This window comes from Amyelois transitella, chromosome 23 (genome assembly GCF_032362555.1).
Source record: "Amyelois transitella isolate CPQ chromosome 23, ilAmyTran1.1, whole genome shotgun sequence".
NCBI lineage: Eukaryota > Metazoa > Arthropoda > Insecta > Lepidoptera > Pyralidae > Amyelois > Amyelois transitella.
The window spans coordinates 3,785,755-3,808,010 of record NC_083526.1 but is presented as its reverse complement, the minus strand read 5'-3'; the positions used below and the strand labels follow the sequence as shown (position 1 = coordinate 3,808,010).

General features: G+C 34.7%; 1 protein-coding gene and 1 long non-coding RNA gene across 4 annotated transcripts; both read left to right on the top strand.

The window, feature by feature from the left end:
* The first annotated feature begins 11,495 nt into the window (after positions 1-11,495).
* On the top strand, positions 11,496-14,296 carry LOC106130733 (zinc finger BED domain-containing protein 4-like). Of its 3 annotated transcripts, none has more exons than XM_013329637.2 (2): positions 11,496-11,934; positions 12,294-14,296. In XM_013329637.2, coding segments are annotated over exons 1-2 (1,968 nt in total). In that variant the 5' UTR covers positions 11,496-11,932; the 3' UTR covers positions 14,260-14,296. The 3 variants fall into 3 exon arrangements, with proteins under 3 accessions (XP_013185091.1, XP_013185093.1, XP_013185092.1); XM_013329639.2 differs by having other exon boundaries at positions 12,019-14,296; XM_013329638.2 differs by having other exon boundaries at positions 11,496-12,182.
* Positions 14,297-15,072: 776 nt separating this feature from the next.
* LOC132903264 (uncharacterized) lies at positions 15,073-21,831 on the top strand. The gene is made up of 3 exons (XR_009657361.1): positions 15,073-15,154; positions 21,085-21,229; positions 21,633-21,831. It is a non-coding gene; the product is annotated as an uncharacterized LOC132903264 (long non-coding RNA).
* Positions 21,832-22,256: the final 425 nt, after the last annotated feature.

The window sequence follows — 22,256 nt, the reverse complement described above, 5'->3', positions numbered from 1 at the left end:
ACAATAAAAACCTAATACTTCCGAGGATAAGACACTGTAAGATAAGAAGATATCCCAGTAGAATGTAGATATACCAGGTATTTTCAATGCAAACTAGCACTGTACTTCAGACCTAACTCAGGGGTAGGCTGCGAGTGTCCGCTTTGATAACGTCATGCGGACATTTCGGATTAGGGTGACCATCTGATATAGGGACAGGCCAAAGAAACTATTGAGAGCCTGCAACAGGTATAAGCGTCGGTAAGCAATCAATTATCAAACTCAAAGCATATAACTCAGAAAATAGTTTTTGGTAGGTACCTACATGACCACAATATGATTTTAACCTGTGCAAAACATTCGAGTACGACTAACAAGATATAACAACAATGACCATCATCTTATTATACGTGGTCTAATGTTTAGAAGTACGTCAAACTTTTAGGTTCTATTGTACTTACAACCGGTGTAACTGGCCGATCCCCAAGCATATCTGAAGTCTGAGGCAGCGACAAGGTACGGTAAAACATATACCTACGGACAAAAACAAAAAATATTTTTTACACAGAACAGATTTTTTTGGTAACGTTTATGAATGGACAAAAGGATAGACTGACACAGACTTTTCACTTCTTTTTACAAGACAAGTGAAAATAAAGTACGGTTGCTGAAACCTAATCTAGTATATATCTCGGGGGTAGGCAGAGACTATATGTTACCACTTGCCATAATCCCAGCATAATTATTTCGCTTCTATCTCACATACTTCGAAACTTAAAGGATGGTAACCCTAATCGGATGACTTCGCTATGATTAATTGTAAAACGGGTTGCTGTTGGGATTAAGGAGGACCAGGGGATAGTGCTAAAATTTTTATTTAGCGATAGTATTTGGCAACGTACATTGAAAAGTATTTTACTCGTATGTAGTCTTTTCATTAAAACCAAGAATCTTTTTCTTTTATATTTTTTTCTTCGAGCAAATAATAATTAAACAATTACGTACAGTTATATTATTTGCATTCCTTATAAAAAAAGTAATGTTTTACTGGAACTAAGAAAACCACAAAGCTACCTGGTATTTGCTTGACTGCAAAAGTTCAATCTAAATGTAAACAAAACATCGAAAATACTCGCATCTGACCATTGAGGGAGTATTTACCGATTAACTAGAAGAGACATCCCAAAGAAAATTTATTTTTTGTTTCCATTAATAGAACAAATAGATTCCAATATCGCTGAAATATCACTCATGTTTTTAAGGCAGTAGCCATGTTAGAAAATTATTTATGCAAATTTTGGAGGTGGTTTTGTTGGTGGATGAAACCTCACTCCAGGATATTTTTATGTATAAGCGGTCGCCAAGTTGTAACAAACTGAGCGCCATTTAATTTATTATTAAGCAGTCAAAGCCGCCATGAAATGCCAGTTCTATATACTTTAGTAGTAATATAAGATGTCAATGCGTCCGACCGCCGACGGAAACATTTCCAAATTGCGGGATTCTGGAATCGTTTGCTTTCAAAGCGGACTCTGTTTTTAACCGAACGTAACGAGTTTAACCGTTACCGCTTTCGACAGCAATTACATTGGTATTCGACTTGACTCGATCAATTTTTAAGTGATTGCTTGTCAAACATTTAGAGTACAGAAGGTAAAGTTTAATATTCTGTCTATTCTTCACATTGTCTTTATAATTTCATTCATCGTCTTGGCTGTCGTTTTTTGTAAATTGCGCTAAATTCACGCGGGCGAAGCTGCGGGTAAAACTAGTGCCTAATAAAAAAACTAAAAAGCTACACAGATTTATCCCAAAATTAATTACAAGACTTACTTTAGGCTTACATAAAGTTGTCCCTTGTGATTACCAGCAATTTAGATAGGACCACTCAGACTTCCCAATTGATGTCGTAAAAGGAAACTATAGGCAAATCATATCATATCACATGCATCTAGTGCAGCTTCTACCATGACCAAATTTGTTTTTTGTTTCATAAATAATGTGTTTTGTTTGCAAAATTTCCGGTATTTGTTATAGGGTTGACAAGATAATTGTATCGATAGAGTCGCGGCGATGGGTACCTGCTATTTGATAAAGATTCCTCATCGTCACCTAATATGGGTTAGGTTCCCCTGAAAAGAAAACGGAGAACTCTTTGTGTAAAAACCTGTCTCAACCAATCAAAATCAAGAGGTCAAAAGAGGCAACTGGGGCTCGTCTCCAATTGAGAGTTGAGGGTTTAACCGGGATAAACACCAGTAGGCAGAAGACTAAACGTATTTTTGTACAACAAAAAAGTTTAAATCAGGAGAGTTGGAAGACAAATGCCTAATCCAATATTGAATAAAAAAAAACAAGTAAGTTCATCCCCTGGACTATAAGGGCCGGACTAAAGGACGCAGGGCCGGATTGAGTTGTCCGATTACGACCGCATCGCCACCGCTGACACGACTGACGTTTTGTAAATACGGACACGACATGTTAATTTATTATTTAACGATAACGTGTGGACCAGTGTTAAATGGGAGTTTGTTTCGCCCGATAAAAATTGGGAATCGGCATACATACCTACATACATACATATGGTCACATCTATATACATTGCGGGGTAGACAGAGCTAACAGTCTTGAAAAGACTGAATGGCCACGTTCAGCTATATGGCTTAATGATAGAATTGAGATTCAAAAGATTGAGCAAAATACGACATTTATACAAAAAAGATGCTTCCATGCTGATAAAAAGAAAGTTTGATAAACTTGAAACTGATGGGCTAGCAACTGTCTCTATTTCCATCATAAAAATTTCTTGTGAATGTGGTTGAAGCAAAAGAAGTATAGTAAGTGTCTGCGTATGCCTAATGTAAAAATAAAAATGTAAAGTGTAAATCATGCTCATTTTATCAGTCAATCAAATATCTTGTATTGTGTATTTTACGTATTTGTTCAGTAAATCCTGTTAATTAAGATAATAGATGTAAGATATAGGAACATATCATTATTACATTAACTCATTAGCGTAGAGAAATGATTATCTTGTAGAAACAATTTACGTGAATAAGTATATCGGCTTATTATGTTGAAATTCAAGTAACTCAAAACTTGAAATTTAAATTTTTATGAAATACTAACTTTTGTCTTGAGGTTCGCTCTTATAAGCATGTAATCCTAAACTAGGTATTATCATACACAAATGATTAAAGTTCTGTGCATACAACTACATCATCATACTAATATTTTAAATACAAACAAATAAGTTAATTTAAAATTTATTTATTTCATTTAACTTAATTTAAGTAATAAGTTGATGACAAATGTTTTACTTTTTCACGCATTTACTGAAATTCGTAGCAGCCTCGTAGCAAGGCACGCCTGATGCAGTTATTATCACGCGAAAAACTATCGCTGTCCCGTTTCAAGTCATTATAAAAAGCGAAACATCGATAAAGCCGTGATTACATGTATGTATGTACGAAATGATACGTTGGCTACAATTTACACACGAGTTGCAGATATATGTGATTTACCTTAAAAATAGAGGGAACAAAAAAAAATATTAAAAGTTGTAGTAAAACGTTGCTTGAAAAAATATTTGTAGTCTATGGTTCGTTGTGATGTGTGGATGCGTAATTTATTTGAACGTAACGATATTCACGATTCTATTTAGTGAATTAATGAGGGTGAACACTAATAACGATTTATTTTAGCCGTCCAACCCATCTGATCACGATTAATTGCTACAGCAGCCAGTTTTGCAAAGAGAAATTGCACAAATATTTTATACATAGAGAAGTAAATTACGTTGTTATATTCTTTTAATGTCTCAATTAAGTAAGGTAAGTTCCAGTATTTTTTTTTCAAACTTTTGTATCTGTCTACCCCCAAAGTGTTATTATACTACTCTGTCAAGAAAGTAGCAGGAAAAGATCAATAATACACAAACTGTTTGTTATTCATCCAAATTTATTTTATCACCTTCAAAATATGCTCCTTTAGAAACGATACACTTACGCCAACGAATAATCCAATCATCAAAACATTTTTTAAACGCTGTTTCCGGAATTGAGGTCAGTTCTCGCCGCGAATTCTCTTTTATGTCTTCTACCGATTGAAAACGGGTGCCACGAAGTGGTAATTTGAGTTTAGGAAAAAGAAAAAAGTCGGCTGGAGCCATATCTGGTGAATATGGTGGTTGCTCGATGGTATTTGTTGAGTGTTTGGTTAAAAATTCGTTCACAATGATGGCCTTGTGCGAAGGTGCATTATCATGGTGCAAAATCCAAGAATTTTCTTTCCACAAATCTGGCCTTTTTCGTCGGATTTGCTCTCTTAAACGCCGCATAACACTCAAATAATATTCCTTATTTACCGTTTGACCTTCCGGCTAGAATTCCGAGTGCACAACACCGCGATAGTCAAAGAAAACAGTCAACATGACTTTGACTTTTGAACGACTTTGGCGTGGTTTTTTCGGTTTCGGTTCAGTTGGAAGGCGCCACTCCGAAGCTTGTTGACTAGTTTGCATGTCAAACTCGTAAACCCACGTCTCGTCACCAGTAACAATGCGTTTCATGAATGTTGGGTCGGAATTGACTCGTTCTAGCATGTCCTCAGCGACTCTCATGCGATTGAGTTTTTGAAAAAAATTCAGGTCTTTTGGGACTAGCCGAGCGGCAACATGTTCCATACCCAAATTATTAGTTAAAATGGTACGAATCGACTCGTGAGATACAGAAAGTTCGGTGGCTATCTCTCTCAAAGTTGAATGAGGATTTTCAGTCACTATTTCCTTCACTTTTGCGATGTTAACTTCAGTTGCAGACGTTGATGGCCTACCAGATCGAGGCAAATCTTCCATCACATCTCGACCGCTTTTGAACGCTTTGTACCACTCATAAGCACGAGTTTTTGATAAAGTCGATTCACCGTAAGCCTTCTGTAACATTTTCAGTGACTCCGAACACGATATTCCATTGGCAATGCAAAATTTAAGACAAACTCTTTGTTCGATGTTTTTATCCATTATGAAATTAGCAATACACACTAGATATGATATAACTAAAAATAGCACTGTATTTAATGTAAACAACAGATGCAACTCAAACTCCGCGCCAAAATGGAAAACAGTTGTGCCAATCTAACAACAACAAAAAAAACAACAATTTGAATTTGGAACCATAAATAAATAATCCATTCCCGATACTTTTCTGACTGAATGTATACATGTATGTATGTAATATCATAATTAACCATAACCACGCAACAAAAAACCCTAAATATAAAAGTATTCACAATATTTTTGTCATAATAAAACATTGGTCTCCATATTTTGTCTTCAAAATTATTTTTTATTTCATTTAATATAATTTTCTACAGGTTTTTGCGTGTTTCAGGGCTATAATATAACTTATTAATAATTTTAAAGCGTAGATACTTCTTTCATTATTCGGATTAAACTTAATAGTTACACTAACAGTCATACGTTGTCCATCAGAATAACACATAGGCTTCAATTTATATAAAAACAAAACGCAGGTACCTACGTACTAACGTACCTGCATGTAAGCCATTAATGAAATCCATTAATAAATTATATGATATTAATGGCATTAAATTGGTAAAAAAAAAATATTTTTGTGAAACATTTTTTTTATATTCTAGTAAGTTTGAGAAAACCTTATTATAACGACCCCTACTAATAAGGAAAACTTGAGAAAATAATCACGTAGATACTTATTACATTTTATATAAGATAACAAATTTAATTAATTGGAGAAGTGAATTTAATTAATTTTCCCAGTCGAGGAGTTCAACTCTGTATATTTTCGTAATGGATTTAAATTAATAACAGCCGCTTCATTTATAGTTTATTTCATATTTTTATATTATATTGACGTTTCAAGGCTTCGTTATTACGATAATTGAAAAAGATAACTTTATTTTGGATTTTACATATGGATTTAAAAACTTGTGATTCTTCTTTTAGGCGATGGGCTAGTCTATCACTACTTGAATTTCAATTCCATCATTAAGCCATACAGCTGATCATGGTCTTTCAATCTTTTTAAGCTGTTGGATCCGTCTAACCCATAAGGGATAAAAGGTAACTATATGTACGTACATAGCTTATCATCATAGTGAATAGGCCCCCAATTCGGAACCGAAGAAATAGAGAAGATTATGCCCATCAAAATTCGTGAATAGCTGTGAACGTCTACATTTATAGAAACTCGTGAGTCTGAATAATACAGCAGAACCTTTTATCTTGTCGAAGAGACTTCAGGCCCGGATTGGCTGCTTTCAAAATTCTCGAAATAGCATACCCTTGGGTATAGTACTACCTTAGTATTTTGGCTTAATACGACACCGACATAAGTTGCGTTACAAAAATATTTTTGCTTCAGTTTGTATACGTAAAGCAACTTTGCGGATAGTTCCCTTAATTAACTAGTAAAATAATTAAGTATTTAAATTAATGATAATCGCTGCACCTATTTATTTATGTATATTGTTTATTTTTTGTAGTTTTTATGTATGTTTATTATAATCACTATATTTTTTATGTTGCGTAGGTATAAATATAGATATTTATTTAGTTTGACACCGCAGAAAGTTTTCTATCAGACCCAATCGTTGACTGGTAGATAATGCTTCTAGCATTAAGTCCGCCAATTGTGCTATACATTTGTATTTTGTGCAATAAAATTTAAATAAAAAATAAATAAACAAGATAATTCAATTAATTTTATTCCGCTAACAAATACGACAGTATCCGAAACCAACTAGCTTGCATGAATAGAATTATGAATGTGGATGAAGCGAAAGAAGTGTGCAGATATTATAGCAAGTGGGAAGATGTTTACTCTGCCTAACCGTTCGCGAAAGAGACGGGACATCATGTATGTAATGCAAAAATATTTATGAATATGTGTGTGTATTACATGAAAATCATAGTCTCTTACACGACGCATCGACTCTTTAAACAAAACAAAATCTATTGAAGTTATTTCAAAACTCCGACCACCGAATAAGGCCCCCCACACACTTCGCCCTTGTTACAGTAGATGTGCGAAGTAGGCCATCTGATACGATTCACCCCCAATATTAATCATTAACACAATACGCCGTGTTGAAATTCTACCTGACCTATAATGGCATTCATGTTAAGCTCATGTTATATGTATTGCTGGAGATGTCGGCTTGAACAGTAATCGACTTCATTTCTTTACATGTGCTTGGTATCATAATGTTTAAATTGCTATGATGCTGACTGGTAGTAGAGGGACAGACAGAATGTCTTCAAGATAGGTTTAAAGATCTTTATTGACTCATAAAGAATTAAATTCACTTACAATGTACCTTAAACTAATACAAATCATAGTAAATAAGTAAATAACGCATTTAAGCAGTGTTAAATTTTTAAATAAGTGCTTATATAATGACATAATAATAATTTTAAACTTGTTCGAAGACATGTTTTTTTAATCTTTGTAATATTAATAGATAAAAAAAATAAAATTCTTCTAAATAAGTAATTATATAAAAGAGCACATTGATCGACTGACATATTCAACGCACATCCCGTATAGACCAAACCACTGCATTTAGAAACTTGAAATATGGCGTCTAGGTAGATGGCAGTAGAAGAGATTTTCAAGAAATTGTTGCATTTTAGGCGGTTGTCTAGTTATTTTTAATCGTTACAATTCAACCCGACAAAATATAGACAGTAGGTTCCAAGAAAAATATATAAAGACGAGTACATATACTGTACATTTGAAAAAAAATAAATAAAAGAAGATTCTACGAAAAAAATGAGTAATGAACCAAGTAGAATATTTATAGATGACAAACGTGTGACTATTTCCTTTGACACAATAAAAAATCTGGTCACGTTACAAAAGGGCGGACAAATATAAAAGTGACAGAACGAAGCAAATTGAGTGAAAAGGGGGTAACATCAAATTAGCTGCTTTCGTGTTTGTTATATATTTTACTACTGGAAGTCCAGTAGTAATTCCTAACAAATAAATTAATTATTTTTCCAAACAAAAAATAAATTCCAGAAAAAAAAATCACGGGAGCATGATTGCATATTTTTTTTTTGGAATAGCTAGTTGTGATATATAGCTAATCTAAATTAATAAATATAGCCGCAAATGCATATACAGTTTGTACTAGACCCGAAATATTAATATTTTATAGTGTGTTACTGGCAAAAATTTATAAAGTTTGATAAGTTTATCAACGTTTTCGCGCACCTTAGCATACTGCAGAAGAGAAATTTACAAGGACGGCCAGCTTTCATTAAGTCCACGTAAATTGTTCTTCTACAATTTCATTTAATATCCTTAAAGTCAGTAATATAGAGATTAAGAAGGATTTCCTTGGGATTGACTTAACTTAATTTTCCCGGGCTCACATGAAGTTGTTTAGCAAACGAGGCATTATTTAACCCATGCATACGTAAAAATCCGAGCACGTCGTTACTTCTGAGCGTTTAAGCCGGAATAGACCAGGTACTAAGTGTATCGATAAATAGACATCAGTTATACAGACTGTTTTTTTTTATTTAATTTGAACTCAATTTAGTATTTAATCAACAGAAAATGGACTTCTTGGTAAACATTGTCAGCCAGTCAAACCTAAAAAATGGTAAAGAGATCAAAAAAATATCGTTTTGAATTTTTGTATTACTACATAAATAATATTCACAAATTATTATTTTAATAAGAATTACTAAAAAATAGATAACCAGAAAGCAATACAACGATTGAAATGTCTAATTGATGCGTTCCACACGCACGCACGTTTTATGACAGAACAGAAGTCGTGCAGCTTTCCAAGTCTCCGTCGCTATTCTCAGAGGAAGTACGAGTTTACTTCTCCCTAAACAGATATTCCTCCTATAATAGGACCGCTCCATCTCGTTCCGATGGATGTCGTAAAAGGCGACTAAGGGATAGGCTTATAAAATTGCGATCCTTTTTTGGGCGATGGGCTAGCAACCTGTCACTATTTGGATCTCAATTCCATCATTAAGCCGAGAAGCTGAACGTGGTCTTTTCGGGACTGTTGGCTCTGTCTACCCCGTAAGGGATATGGACGTGACTATATGTATGTATGTATGTACTGTCATCTCCGACATAGCATCGATATCATTTCAATCTTTATGGCCACGTCACTAGCAAGTAAGCAGCCTGTTGATAAATTTCTTCCAATCCTCTGCCGACATTTCCTTGCGTCAGCCATTAGGTCTCGGGTTTCTGAGTCGCGTATAACGCAACGTACCTATAACTGACATATGAGGACAAAGTAACAAGAGAAGTATCTTAGTCAGATATAATGAGAGTTTATTTTTATTACAATGGAATTCTCCACCTTTGTGTGACGAGGTTGAAATCCCTTTGTTGTTTTATCATAGGGATACCGTATGTTGGTCGAGGCAAACGTAAATAAAATACAGCATTATTATTAATGGTTTACTAATTGCGTTTTGTGGTGGAGTGGATATGTTTATGAAATTACTGGTAACTTGTATAATTATTTGAATGCAATATGTGATTTGATAAGTAGAACACAATATAATAGGCCTAAATGGTAAACATATGGGCCACCTTGAAATACGGTTAGCCATATTAAATGAACGTATAAACTAAACTTAGGCAGTTTAGTAAGCTTCTTAAAAAAATAAGATTAGTTGCACGTGGCTGAACAGTCTTTAAGATCTTTATTTTTTTTTAATATTAACAAATATTAAATCTCAATTATATCATCTTTTCAAAGCTCTGTCTACCCCGCAAGGGATATAGACGTGACCATATGTATGTATGTGTGTATGTATTAAATCAGGAACCGATTCCCTGTCGAGCGTCCAATTTTCTGAATTTCTCCGGAAAAACAATATAATTATGAAACACTAAAAAATTATAAAATTATACCATTTGGAACGTTGTAATCTTTCACTAATGTACCTAAGTTTAGGTGAATATTTATCAGTGTTAGAATAATTCCTTGATTTAAAAAAGATCACGTATGTTTTAGGTACACTTAAGTTATTGCCTTTCACGTTGATTAGGAAGAAAAAAGATCATTATTTGACAATTTTCACCTGTGCGTGTCTCGAAAACCTAATCTCGGTAAGTGAAATTTGAACCACATGATGCTTACGTTATCGTCTGATACAGAAGACAATGAAAAAACAATACAAGTCACACAGATTGAGAAAGTGAGATCAAACATCGTGAGGAAACCATCTCATTTAAGCAACTGTTTGTAAAACCATAATGCAATATGGGTTAGGTTCATCTGCAAAGATTGCTAAGGTGTGATGGGAGCCGCTTTGTGTAAAAACCAATCGAGGAACAAGTGTACCGGCGCACCCCGGACTCCTCTCCAGAGACGCGAAGACGTTACCGGGACAAAAGCCAGGAGGAAGACACCGATTGAGAAAGCTCCAAAGTATGTTTATACTTCTTCCATCTGGTTTTAGTTTTGGTTACGTCCTGTCCAGAACTCATGGATAGGTAAAGCTAAAGAGATAACGCTTTATATCCAGTTGCCTAAGTGCATATGCAGGTTTCTTCACGATGTGTTTCTTTGCCATAAGAAATATGGCATCAGTTTATAATAAAAAAAAATTATAATTAATACATGTCCGTAGAAGTATTCGAATCTATGCATCACGCTTCTCTATTCGATTGGCTTAACCGTTTGACCACTGGCGCTCAAAACATTTAGTCATTTGTCATCACCTTGTAAACATAAAGTGCCACTTTAATACTATTTTCGACGTTTTACCAATCCCGAGGTGTGTATCCAATGCGACGAATGTAATGCAATAAGCTGCAGCGAGTATTTTTATATATACTGAATTAGGGCGACCGAAGACAATCTTTTTTTCATGTAGCCGGCTATATTTTAGGCTTCTTTGACTTAATTCCTCAGCTTAAGATAGTTAATTAGCTGTAGAAGCGGCATAATTTCTCAATTTAAATTGGAAACCGTCGCTTTGGGACAGAAGTTTTAAGCAATTATATTCTTGACGAATTGCTTTGTCTGACTCATAGAGGTCATTCGGTTGTGACTAGAATTAAAAACCCAAAGTTTTAAGAACGGTTCAGTAACTACTAAATTGGAAATACTAATATTTTTCGCTCTTAAGAAGAGAGGATGTAACCGGGACTAACGAAAGGGAAGGAAAGACTATAAGGATTATGGCAGCGTCTTAAAACAATATAAATTAATAACGCCTACATCACGGGCGGCCTACATCATCTTTTCAAGACTGAAGGGCCACGTTCAGCTCTAATAGAATTGAGATTCAAATGTGACAGGTGGCTAGCTATTGTCTACAAGAAGAAAACCAAGTTTATTAGCCTTTCCCTTAATCGCCTTTTACGACATTTTCATTTGTAATAGATTTTTATTTCGTTCTTCTCCTGAATTTTGTTAAAATAAATGTTGAGACCATGTACTTAGTATAACTGGATAATCTTTAGTTTAGGGATGCTCGATGAACATCGATGTTCGATGATCATCGATGTTGAAAGCAAAAACATCGCTGTTTTAACATCGATATTGCTATACGAAAAATATCGTAACATCGATGTTAACGGCATCTGTCATCGATGTTAACTCACGGCCTCACGCACGACACGACCAATGCAACTTACGAAGTTACGAAACAAAATATGTCTTTTATGAACGCATCCACAACACAAATCAAGTTTATTTTGAACTTTGAACGCGTATTCATTCATTCAGGGCGCACCGGTCGTTCCTTTTATTCGTCGTACGTTCTTCGTCGTCTCCTCGCTCGCTCTCTCTCACTCCCCTGACCCCTCCCATTCGTTTATTGATAAAAAAATTTGTTGTGCGTGCGTCGGCTGTTTTAATTTACTCATTTGATAGTATTCTATTATTGTGCATATAATATTACGTGAAATACAACAATATGTAAGTATTTATTGATTGACTTCTAAATATTGAATTCATCTGTTTGCTTTCTGTGCATGCTAAACGAAATTGTTATTTTTTAAGGTTATGAATGCTGTATATGAGATAAAGAGAGCATAGAGCAAAACAATTATCGTTTTCTTTCGCGCAAAATTTGAATGTCTCGGGCCATAGACAATTTATCTCTTTTTTTACGGCTGTGGTGTGGATTCTTACTGTTTTGCTTGCATTGAAAATAGTATATTAAGGTAAGGTGACAGAACATTTTATTTTGTGTATTTTCTATGAATATTTTTGCATGTTCTGGTTATTTCGAGTTCGTGTCTGAATTTTATTTAAATTTCATTGTTTGTTTTCAGGAATACAGGAACAGAATTAAAAATGCCGCCAAAAAGTCGCTTTTGGGAATTTTTTGAAAGACTTGAAAATAATGAAGCCAGATGTCGGTCTTGCCATAAAATCATAAAAACTTGTGGCAATACCACAAATCTTAAGTTGCACATTGAAAAACTGCATAGTTCATTATTAGGAAAAAATAGCAACGAGGAGAACACAGTTCATAAAACAGGCGCCAAGAGATCATTTAAGGAGACATTCGTAAAACCTGTAATGCCAACTGCTTCTACTTCTGCTGAGATAATCGCACCTGTCTCTGCTTTACATGAAAATAGTTCAGTTGATTCTGATTGTAGTTTTAATGCAAGTGACATAAGTGCATCGTCTATTCGCACAAAAATATTTCAGCCGACAGTAAATCAAAGTTTCAGGAGCATATCTGAATTTTCTGAAAATGGAGCTAAAGGAATTCGCCTTACAAATGCTATCTTGTTTATGATTTGCAAAGATTCACAGCCGTTCCAAATGGTTGAAAATGAAGGATTTCTAAACTTAATGAAAGCAGCTGCACCTCTGTATAAAGTCCCATCCAGGCATACTTTCAAGAAAATGCTAGAGAACCGATATGAAGTTACACAGAATCTTTTTAAAAATAAAATCAAAGGCCTACGTAGTAATATTACCCTGACAACCGACATATGGACGGATACCATGCAGACTAGGAGTTTTCTTGGTGTCACTATACACTTTTATGACGAAGAACGTATGGCAATGGCATCAGTCACTCTAGGAGTTTATGAGTTAGCCGAATCACATACTGCTGAATACATTGGAAGAATGCTGTTGCAGACATGTCATGAATGGTGTATAGATCCAGAAAAAGTATCCGCTGTGGTAACTGATGGAGGAGCAAATGTTGTTAAAGCTGTAGATATCTCATTTGGAAAAAAATGCCATATTATTTGCTTTGCTCACTTAATTAATTTGGTAGCTCAAAAATCAATCGCAAAAACAAAGGAATTGCCAGAATTAATTGGATCTGTCAAAAGGATTGTCACTTGGTTTAAGCATAGTGTAGTGGCGAGTGATGAATTACGAAAGCATTCTGATCTAAAATTAATACAAGAAGTCAGCACTCGCTGGAATTCCACTTTTTATATGGTGGAAAGATTTTTAGAACTGCGACCAACAATTAATCAAATTGTTAATTGCCATACAAGTGCTCCTCCAATGATAACTGCAAAAGGTATTGAAGAGTTGACTGAAATTTTTGAAGTTTTACGCCCTATAGAAGTTGCTACTAAAGAAATCTGTGGAGAAGACTACGTTACCAGCAGCAAAGTTATTCCCATAACACGAATGCTAAACTTAAAAATGAGCAACATTAAAACAAACAGTTCTATGGGTCAGGATCTTAAGCAGAACATAATGACTGAAATCAGTAAACGCTTGTTACCCTCGGAACATGTTCAAATACTTGCTTTATCTACATTGCTAGACCCAAGGTTCAAAAATATTCACTTTCAAGACCGCATAGCATGTTCGAAAGCAGTCAAATTAGTCAAAGAATTACTAACTACTACAACGGAAGCAGAAGTAATTGAAGAAGTTATGAGTGGTTCGCCAGATCCAACAGAAGAATTTAATTTGTGGAGCGAACATTATAAACTTGTAAATGTCAAAAACTCTACGCCTTCCCCTCATGATCACGAAATGCCTTCCGAGTTAAGCTACTTTTTGAAAAATACAGTATCTGATCTTAAACAAGATCCTATCCAAGTTTGGAATAATGTCATCGGTTCCACTTACCCGAAATTAAAAATAATAGCGCTGAAATATTTGAGTACTATCGCGACATCAACGCCATCTGAAAGACTGTTTTCAAAAGCTGGCTCTACTCTTTATCAACAAAGAAATAGATTAAAAGGTTCTTCTTTATCAAAATTACTCTTCCTGCAGTCAATTGATAAAAAATATTGGAATATGTAATCATTTGATCTCTTTCTTAATAAATTCCGAACTTTTACACTGTGTTTTATTTTTTTGTCAGTTATTATTGCATAAATCATCGATGATATCCAACATCGATGTTCAGTTTTCGATAAATATCGAATATCGATGTCGGGCTTTCGATTATGACATCGATGTCAACATCGATGTTTTTCGAATATCGATCATCCCTACTTTAGTTTTGATAGTACCTACACCAACAAGATTGTTTTCTTCTCCAGAAATAGCTTACACGCCCACTACACATTTGACTTGACACAGTGTTATACATACATCGTGTAATCAGTGTTGCCAACATAGCGCTTACGGCGCTAAATTAACATTTTTGAACATATCAGCGCCCAAAGTTCGAAAGCCTAGCGTCTGTTTTCAGTAATCCACCGATTTTTTAGGGTTTAAGATAATAAACGGAATAAGCTTGAAAAACCTAAAGAGTCGTTGAAAAATAAGGCTTTACTCAAATTAATACAAATTTTATACACTTGACGGACGACGTCTTTTATTTATTCATTCTTTCATTCATAGAATTACGACTATACGTATTCCCTTATGGGGTAGACAGTGTCAGCAGTTTTAAAAGACTGATAGGCCACGTTTAGCTGTTAGGCTTAATGATAGAAATTCGTACCTATTTCATTGCTCGTCAAAACTTCAACGTCAAATCGTCTTTTATTGTCCGTCAATACTTGAAATTGATCTTTGTCGCATGTTTTACGCGCTTTTTGGCGCTTTTTGGCACCAATTTAGCGCCTTTTCATCGAAGAGAGTTGGCATAGTGTGTGTGAGTCGGGTCGTCATTTACCACGGAGATGAAAATGCTAATCTATGAATAACTTACGAGCATCTTAGAGAAACACGCTATGATAACATCTATGTGAGTACATACTTATTACACGACTGCACAAAAATAAAGTGTTGTGTTATCTAAGTACTAAGAAGAAATGTACTAGAATGACGACAACGTATTGGCATAGTACCATCTCTCTCATCTCATCCTTCTCGGTTGCACCCTCCACAGAAGTGCTTCGGGTACCCAGGGTCCGCCTTCCGACTTTTCACTCTCCACTTGGTTCGGTTTTCGGCGTCCTCGGATTTCAGTCCATTGACTCGTATATCCTCTTTCGCGACGTCCAGCCATGATCAATTCAATTATGTAGGTACTTATATCTAAACAAATCATCAATACATGACCACTTTAAAAAAGTAATTCTTTACCTCTAGTCATGGCAATACTCTCGTAAATACATCTTAAGCAATTCTCAAATTAAATTATAAAAAGCTCCCTCTTTATTACATTAGACACGAAACACGATAAGATTCCTCAAAAGAAAATATCGTAAACAGTTCCATTAGTCAAATTACTTTCAGTTGTTAATTAATTTACAAACACTTAAAGAGACCTTTTAAGGATCAAGCTACAATTCATATTTCATTTGCTGTGTAGTTTGTTCCGCCTTCCGCCACTTCTTACAGTTGCGCATAAAGTAGCGGTAGTAAGTACTTTAATAATTTGAAGTGGTTTCACAGCATTGAGTGATACCTTGTACCCTTTTTGAAACGACAATCATGTCAATATTCATAGTCTTGTTCATATCATGCAAATCTAAATAAATGTTTTAATTCACTGCAGATAGGTGCGTTATCATGAGATTTTTTAAAATAAGTAATTCTCTAATAGCATTAAGTTTACTTTTTGTGTTTTATTGTAATAGTTCAAGTGCTGTTGATTTCTTAAGAATATTAATTAAAAAGACAGTATGACTAATGTGTGGATAGTAGGACGATTTTTAGAATATTGTCATTTACTCGAAAAACAAAAAACCTTTAAATTTTGTTTTGACTGAAAATTAAAAATGGCGGCGGAATAAAGTGGTGTTCACGGAAACATTATAAAAACTAACAAAGTAGAAAACGAATCCAACAGCGTATCTTGGATCTCCGGGTTTTACTGCCGGCCGACCAATAAGGCTTTGTTCAAACTGTAATTTTTTTATACATAAGCATAAACATAAGTCTCAAAGGCCACGTTTATTTCACGATGGGTTGAGATTCAGAGATAGGTTGCAAGAAAATCACCTTAAAGAATTATCCCAGGTTTATATACTTTCCCTTGATTGATTAAAATATGTGCGGGAATAGAAACCACACTATGTTTTTTTTTTGCCCCGCCGTACTACAGAGATATGATTACTTCCACTTTATTGCTAACTTTTCTATAACATTAGAAGGAAAAGAGCCGAACGTACCATTCTCATATCGGAGACATTCTGGTCAAACGAGGTCAAGATAAACCGACGAGCTTGAAAAACATTGGTGGATGAAGCAAACTAAATAAATAAGAATCTTGTGAATCGTTCAAGTTTTTCTTAAACTTCGGTTGCGCTGAAATTTTTATCACTACTATACAACTTTTTGAATCATCCCATTTGTATTGGACGGAACACTTTTAATTGTATTTTGAACAAGCAAAGTAAAATAATAAGAAAAGGAGGGGAAAAAAGGTATTTAGAAATACTTGATTGCTTTTTTCGAGTCTCTGCTTTGTCAAGGTGTAACTTTACCAATTAAAAATTTGAGAAGCTCTCCGAGATCTTTGGGATCTTTTAATATAATATAATTAACACTTATATAAGCCCTGATGGAATGTTAATGTTTATCTATATACGTATTTTTTACTAAATTAAGTATTTTTGAGTATTCCACAACACAAAATTACCTACTTGATCTAAGATTCGGGTCTAACTCAGTCCATTCGCTTTTATATCTTCTTTCCTTCTTAGTCCCAGTCACATCCTCATCTCTATGGAGAGGAGTTCAAAGTGACCTTTTGACCATGATCCTAGATGAGGTGGCAGGTTGTTTAATTTCACGAAGCGACTCCCGTCTGATCTTCACAATATTTGCAGGGGAACCAACCTTGAAAGAGATAAGATAAATACTATTCCTATGGCATTTGGGGAAAACCTGTTATGAAGGTAGTACTAAATTCCCGTGTGAAGCCGCGGGTAAAAGCCACTGTAAAATAACTCAGAAAAGAGTTCATTGATCGGTCGCGGTCGTTAGAAGACAAATCACATGCAACTTATAAATATGCTGTGCCGAAAGATAGAATTTCAATTCAAAACAATATTATAGACATCAAAGGAATACTGATAATATTATGTCCCTTTAGGTATTAAGTTTCTAACGAAGCTCAAATTACTCGTAGATGAATTTCTAAGAAACCCACATTTGAGACAACACGTAGCAACCTTATGATACATTTGGGATAACGTAAATGTAGACTAAAGTTGTTACATTAGACGACACCGCGAATACCTTTGGGCTTTTTCGAGACAAGCAAAAAAGGAGGACGGACAAAGTTACAGCAAAAGTAATTATTTGAACAATGTAAAATAACTTTCTTGCTGGTCTGGTAGAAAAAAAAATCTTTATTTGTGACAACTACATTACTTCCCGCACAGACGATAAAACTCAATTAAGGAAAAGGCTTTTTAACTTTCTATAGGTATCTATGTATTTTTAGGCGATGAGCTAGCAACCTGTCACTATTTGAATCTCAATTCTATCATTAAGCCAAACAGCCGACCTTCTTCCATCAGTCTTTATAGAACTGTTGGCTCTGTCTACCCCGCAGGGGATATAGACGTGTCTGTATGTATTTTTAGAAAATATACTAGATCAAAACATGCACAGTGTAATCGCTTCCTTACCGCCAAGCCGTAAACTCGATTTACATCAGGCTCCTACAAAATATTCCAAGCAATATTAGCCATTACTCGTATAATTTCAAAGCGAGGTTAGATTTTATTGTACTTAAGTACTTACTTGCTTTTAATTCTATCTCTAGTTACATTCTACGGTTTTCCCACCCTTATAACTTCACATACATATGAATTTGGATAAAGCGAAAGAGATATGCAGAGATCGTGGCAAGTGGAAAGATATGTTCTCTCTCTGACTACCCCTACGGGAAAGAGGCTTCATTTTATATATATAGATACATATAGAGATAAGAGAGATGTTGGTCATTCTTCTTTCAATCCACATTAAAACGAGGCTCGACTGTTTGTCTTTTATATTTATTACGCGATAACTTTGTCTACGATTATTGTAAACCAATGCTGATCATTTTTCTGTTTCAATGTAAATACTTCAAAGGTGGTGAAATTTTCTATATTTGATAAACTATTATGAAACTTGGTGAAAAATACATTTTGACATACCGACGTTGGGCAACAAATGTAATTTAAACTTTAATAGAATCATTTATTTTTATATATTCTGAAATGTATGTTACTTTTATCATAATTGTTAAAATAATAAGCCTATTTATAGATATTTATATCTAAGTAAGCAGAAGATATTGACAGGATGATAAATGAGGATAAGCGTGTGTCGGCTGATTGGGCATACTGTGTCGTATTTAGTTGAGGACCAATGTTTCTGTCCAAGTAATCCTGTTTGTCATATGAACGATGATCGGGAGAAACAGGGTCGCTGTTCTGAAGGTACCTATATATAAATGTGTCGTTAACGTAGAAAAAATAATTACCATTTTACATACATACCATGTCTCAATCCTTGTGAGGTAGGCAGAGCAAACAGTCTCGAAAAGACTGAAAGCGATATAATATACATACATACATACATATGATCACGTCTATATCCCTTGCGGGGTAGACAGAGCCAACAGTCTTGAAAAGACTGAATGGCCACGTTCAGCTATTTGGCTTAATGATAGAACCGAGATTCAAATAGTGACAGGTTGCTAGCCCATCGCCTAAAAGAGGAATCCTAAGTTTATAAGCCTAAGATATAATATACATTTGAAAAAAATAATAAGAATTTGACTAGCCGTGTCTTTAAAAATTGTCTAATGACAATAATAATTATTATAGCCAGATTTTATGTTTAAATATAAAGTAAAAACGGTAAAGTACTTTCAAATAAATTAAAATAAGAATATTTAAACGGGAAAAAGCTAGTCATAAATTTAATACAATTTATTTTATATTTTATTTTAGATACATAAATTGTATATTTTTACTCTAAAAAGTACTTAAAGTCTTCAGATAAATCGAATTAACGTTGAAACCTCTTTGAGAACATTAAAATCACTTGCGGATTTTCTCGGATTTATAAGAAAATGTTTGCTTGAGATTTGTTTACGCGAATTGATATAAGTATAAGAGTTGTTTTATCTTCAAGTGTTTTTCAAGACTCTGTGAATAAAGGTATAACATTAGTAAAGACATGCTTTCAGATGGCTGTAATTTATAGAAGCTTTGTTTTTCTTTAATAATATGTTTCGAAGCGCTGAGCAAAAGAAGGTAAGATATTTTGGAATTCCCGTGTTTACGGAAACTACAAGTGAAACTTTTTTAATGTATGAAACTTTACAACAGATACAATCCTTGAAATACATAGACTACAATTAAAAAGCTAACGAAATCACAGCTGAAAGCTAGTTCTGGAAGTGATACATACATACATACATAAATATAGTCACGTCTTTATCCCTTGCGGGATAGACAGGGCCAACAGTCGAAGGCCAATGATTTTATCTTGAGAATGATATAATATATATATAAATATTTGTATATTTCTTGTAAGAATAATTTTAAAAAACTAAGTCTACGTTTTGTATGTTTGTAAAATACAAAATTATTGAGTCTTTTTTTAATTTTATGTAAGTAGGTAATAGCGCATGGTACATATTCATACTAACTATATACAACTTACCTTTTTTTTATATACATAATAAAGGGATGTTTAATTCCGTCTTCTCTTTCGGCACGATAAGAAGATTTTCTTCGAAAATCCTCTTGAAACTGTAGGCTATTCAAAGCAAACTCAAGAGGGATGTAACGCTAAAAACTGAAGAGCCATCGTTACAATACCTTCAAGGCCGAACTTCCTTCTAAATATCTCGAAATAGCACTTGTGTTGGCAACACTGTAGGGGTAATAGTGTCGTATAGTGCCCGGTACTCTCTTGTACTATATTTCTTTCCCATGGATTAAGTAAAAGCGACGGGTATAGGCCTATTCATCTACTACAGTTTTACCATTAACCGCTATGGGTTAAGTTCCCCTGCAAAGTTTACGAATGTCAGATGGGAGTTGTATCGTATTAACCTGACTCACCAAAGGTCGTCTCCAGAAAGTTGAGGATCGAACTAGTGTTGCCCATCACGATAGTTGATTAAAACAATAGTATCGATAGTGGCTATATACTATTGCAACTAACTATCGATATTTGTGATCGAAGTTACTATCGATAGGATTACTATCGAAGTTACTGTCGATAGGGTAGATTTTCGAGGTCAACTATCGATACTAAAACTATTGATAGTTCGGCAACGCTGGATGTAACCTGGAGAAATGCCAGGAGAAAAAAGAAGGGATAGGCTAGTAAACTTAGGATTCTTCTTTTGGGCTAGCAACCTGTCTCTACTTGAATCTCGTAAAGTCATACAGCGGAACGTAGCCTTTCAGTCTTTGCAAGACTGTTGGCTCTGTCTACCCCGTAAGGGGTAAAGACGTGATTATATGTATGTATATATATACTTTCTCGAACACTTGACGCCATAAATCTCAAAGTAAACCAATAAAGTCATCGCGGAGCGCTATCGAATCTAATTTATTGGAATAACTTGGCGATTATCGACAACTGGACCTGGTTTATTTGACAGCCTCTAGCCTGTGACGCATAGGGCAATAAAATAAGACAAACCTGGACCTAATTCGATAAAGCTAAGCCAATCAGAGGAAAGTCTATAACTAAGGATTCTTTTTTAAGGTGATAAAGAAGAATCCTAAGTAGCTGTCACTATATGAATAGTGAGTATTCCATCTTTGAGTCATACGGCTGAACGTGATCTTTCGTCATGGCTGTAGCCTCTGTCGACCCCGTACTGGATAACGACGTGATTATATTTATGTAGGTATGTATGTGTCATGTTTCTCAGCCATTAAAAGCACCCACTGATTACCTGAACCACTGACTCTCGAACCTGACTCTCAATGCGAAGAAGACTTGAAAGATCTATTGGGGGTAATCTGTGACTGAACTGATAGCACATGGGTCGGAATATTTTTAAGGCGTGAGGGTAACATGCACACTACACACTCACTACACATTATGTTGGTACATTAATAATATGCTATAGCCCATGGGAGCCCGGGCATTTGGGAGGCGTTCATGGGGCCAAAGCCAACATGAAGAGTACCATTTGTTCTAAAGAGAGATGGCTGCATTATTATTATTTTCTCTTTTACTAACAATACCTACTTACTTGTTGTGTTTGTCTTTTTGTGTTTGTACAGTTGTTTACCTTCTTCTTTCAGATCGTATAACCATGGCCCAATTCCGTAACTTCGTGTCTCTTCAAGTCATGGCATTGGCAGAATTACCGAAAGTCTGGTGGAAGGCAAATAAAAAAAGAAAAAAGAAGGCGTAAGTGACCCTACTAGAAGTAGGGTACAGCAATAAATTGGGTTACTTGCGACACTTTATAAGATCTAATCGATAGTCCGAATAAATGGTATCAAGGATTTCCTTTTTTATTCTGCAAGTATTAAATAACGTGTTCGTTATAAGTAAGTAATCTATGTTTTTGATAGTTACGTACATTCTATCTCAAATTGACACGCTCATCAGTTTCCATTTTCTAAAGGTTGACTTTTAGGTAATGCTTACTTATTAAGAAAATAAAATATGTGATAATTTCTGCACTCCATTAGCAAAATTTTAAAGTTTATAAATATTTGTCAAGTCTGTTCTTGAAACTGTTTCTTTGTAAAACTTTGAAAATCTTTAGAGCACATTTCACTTGCAATGCTTTTGTTAAAAATAACTGAATCTTACCTCTGAAATATACATGCACTATTAGAAAATCACTAAGATAGCGATGGAATCAAATTGTTAGTCATGCAATATTCCAGTGTAATAATATGTAATAAGCGGGCAGC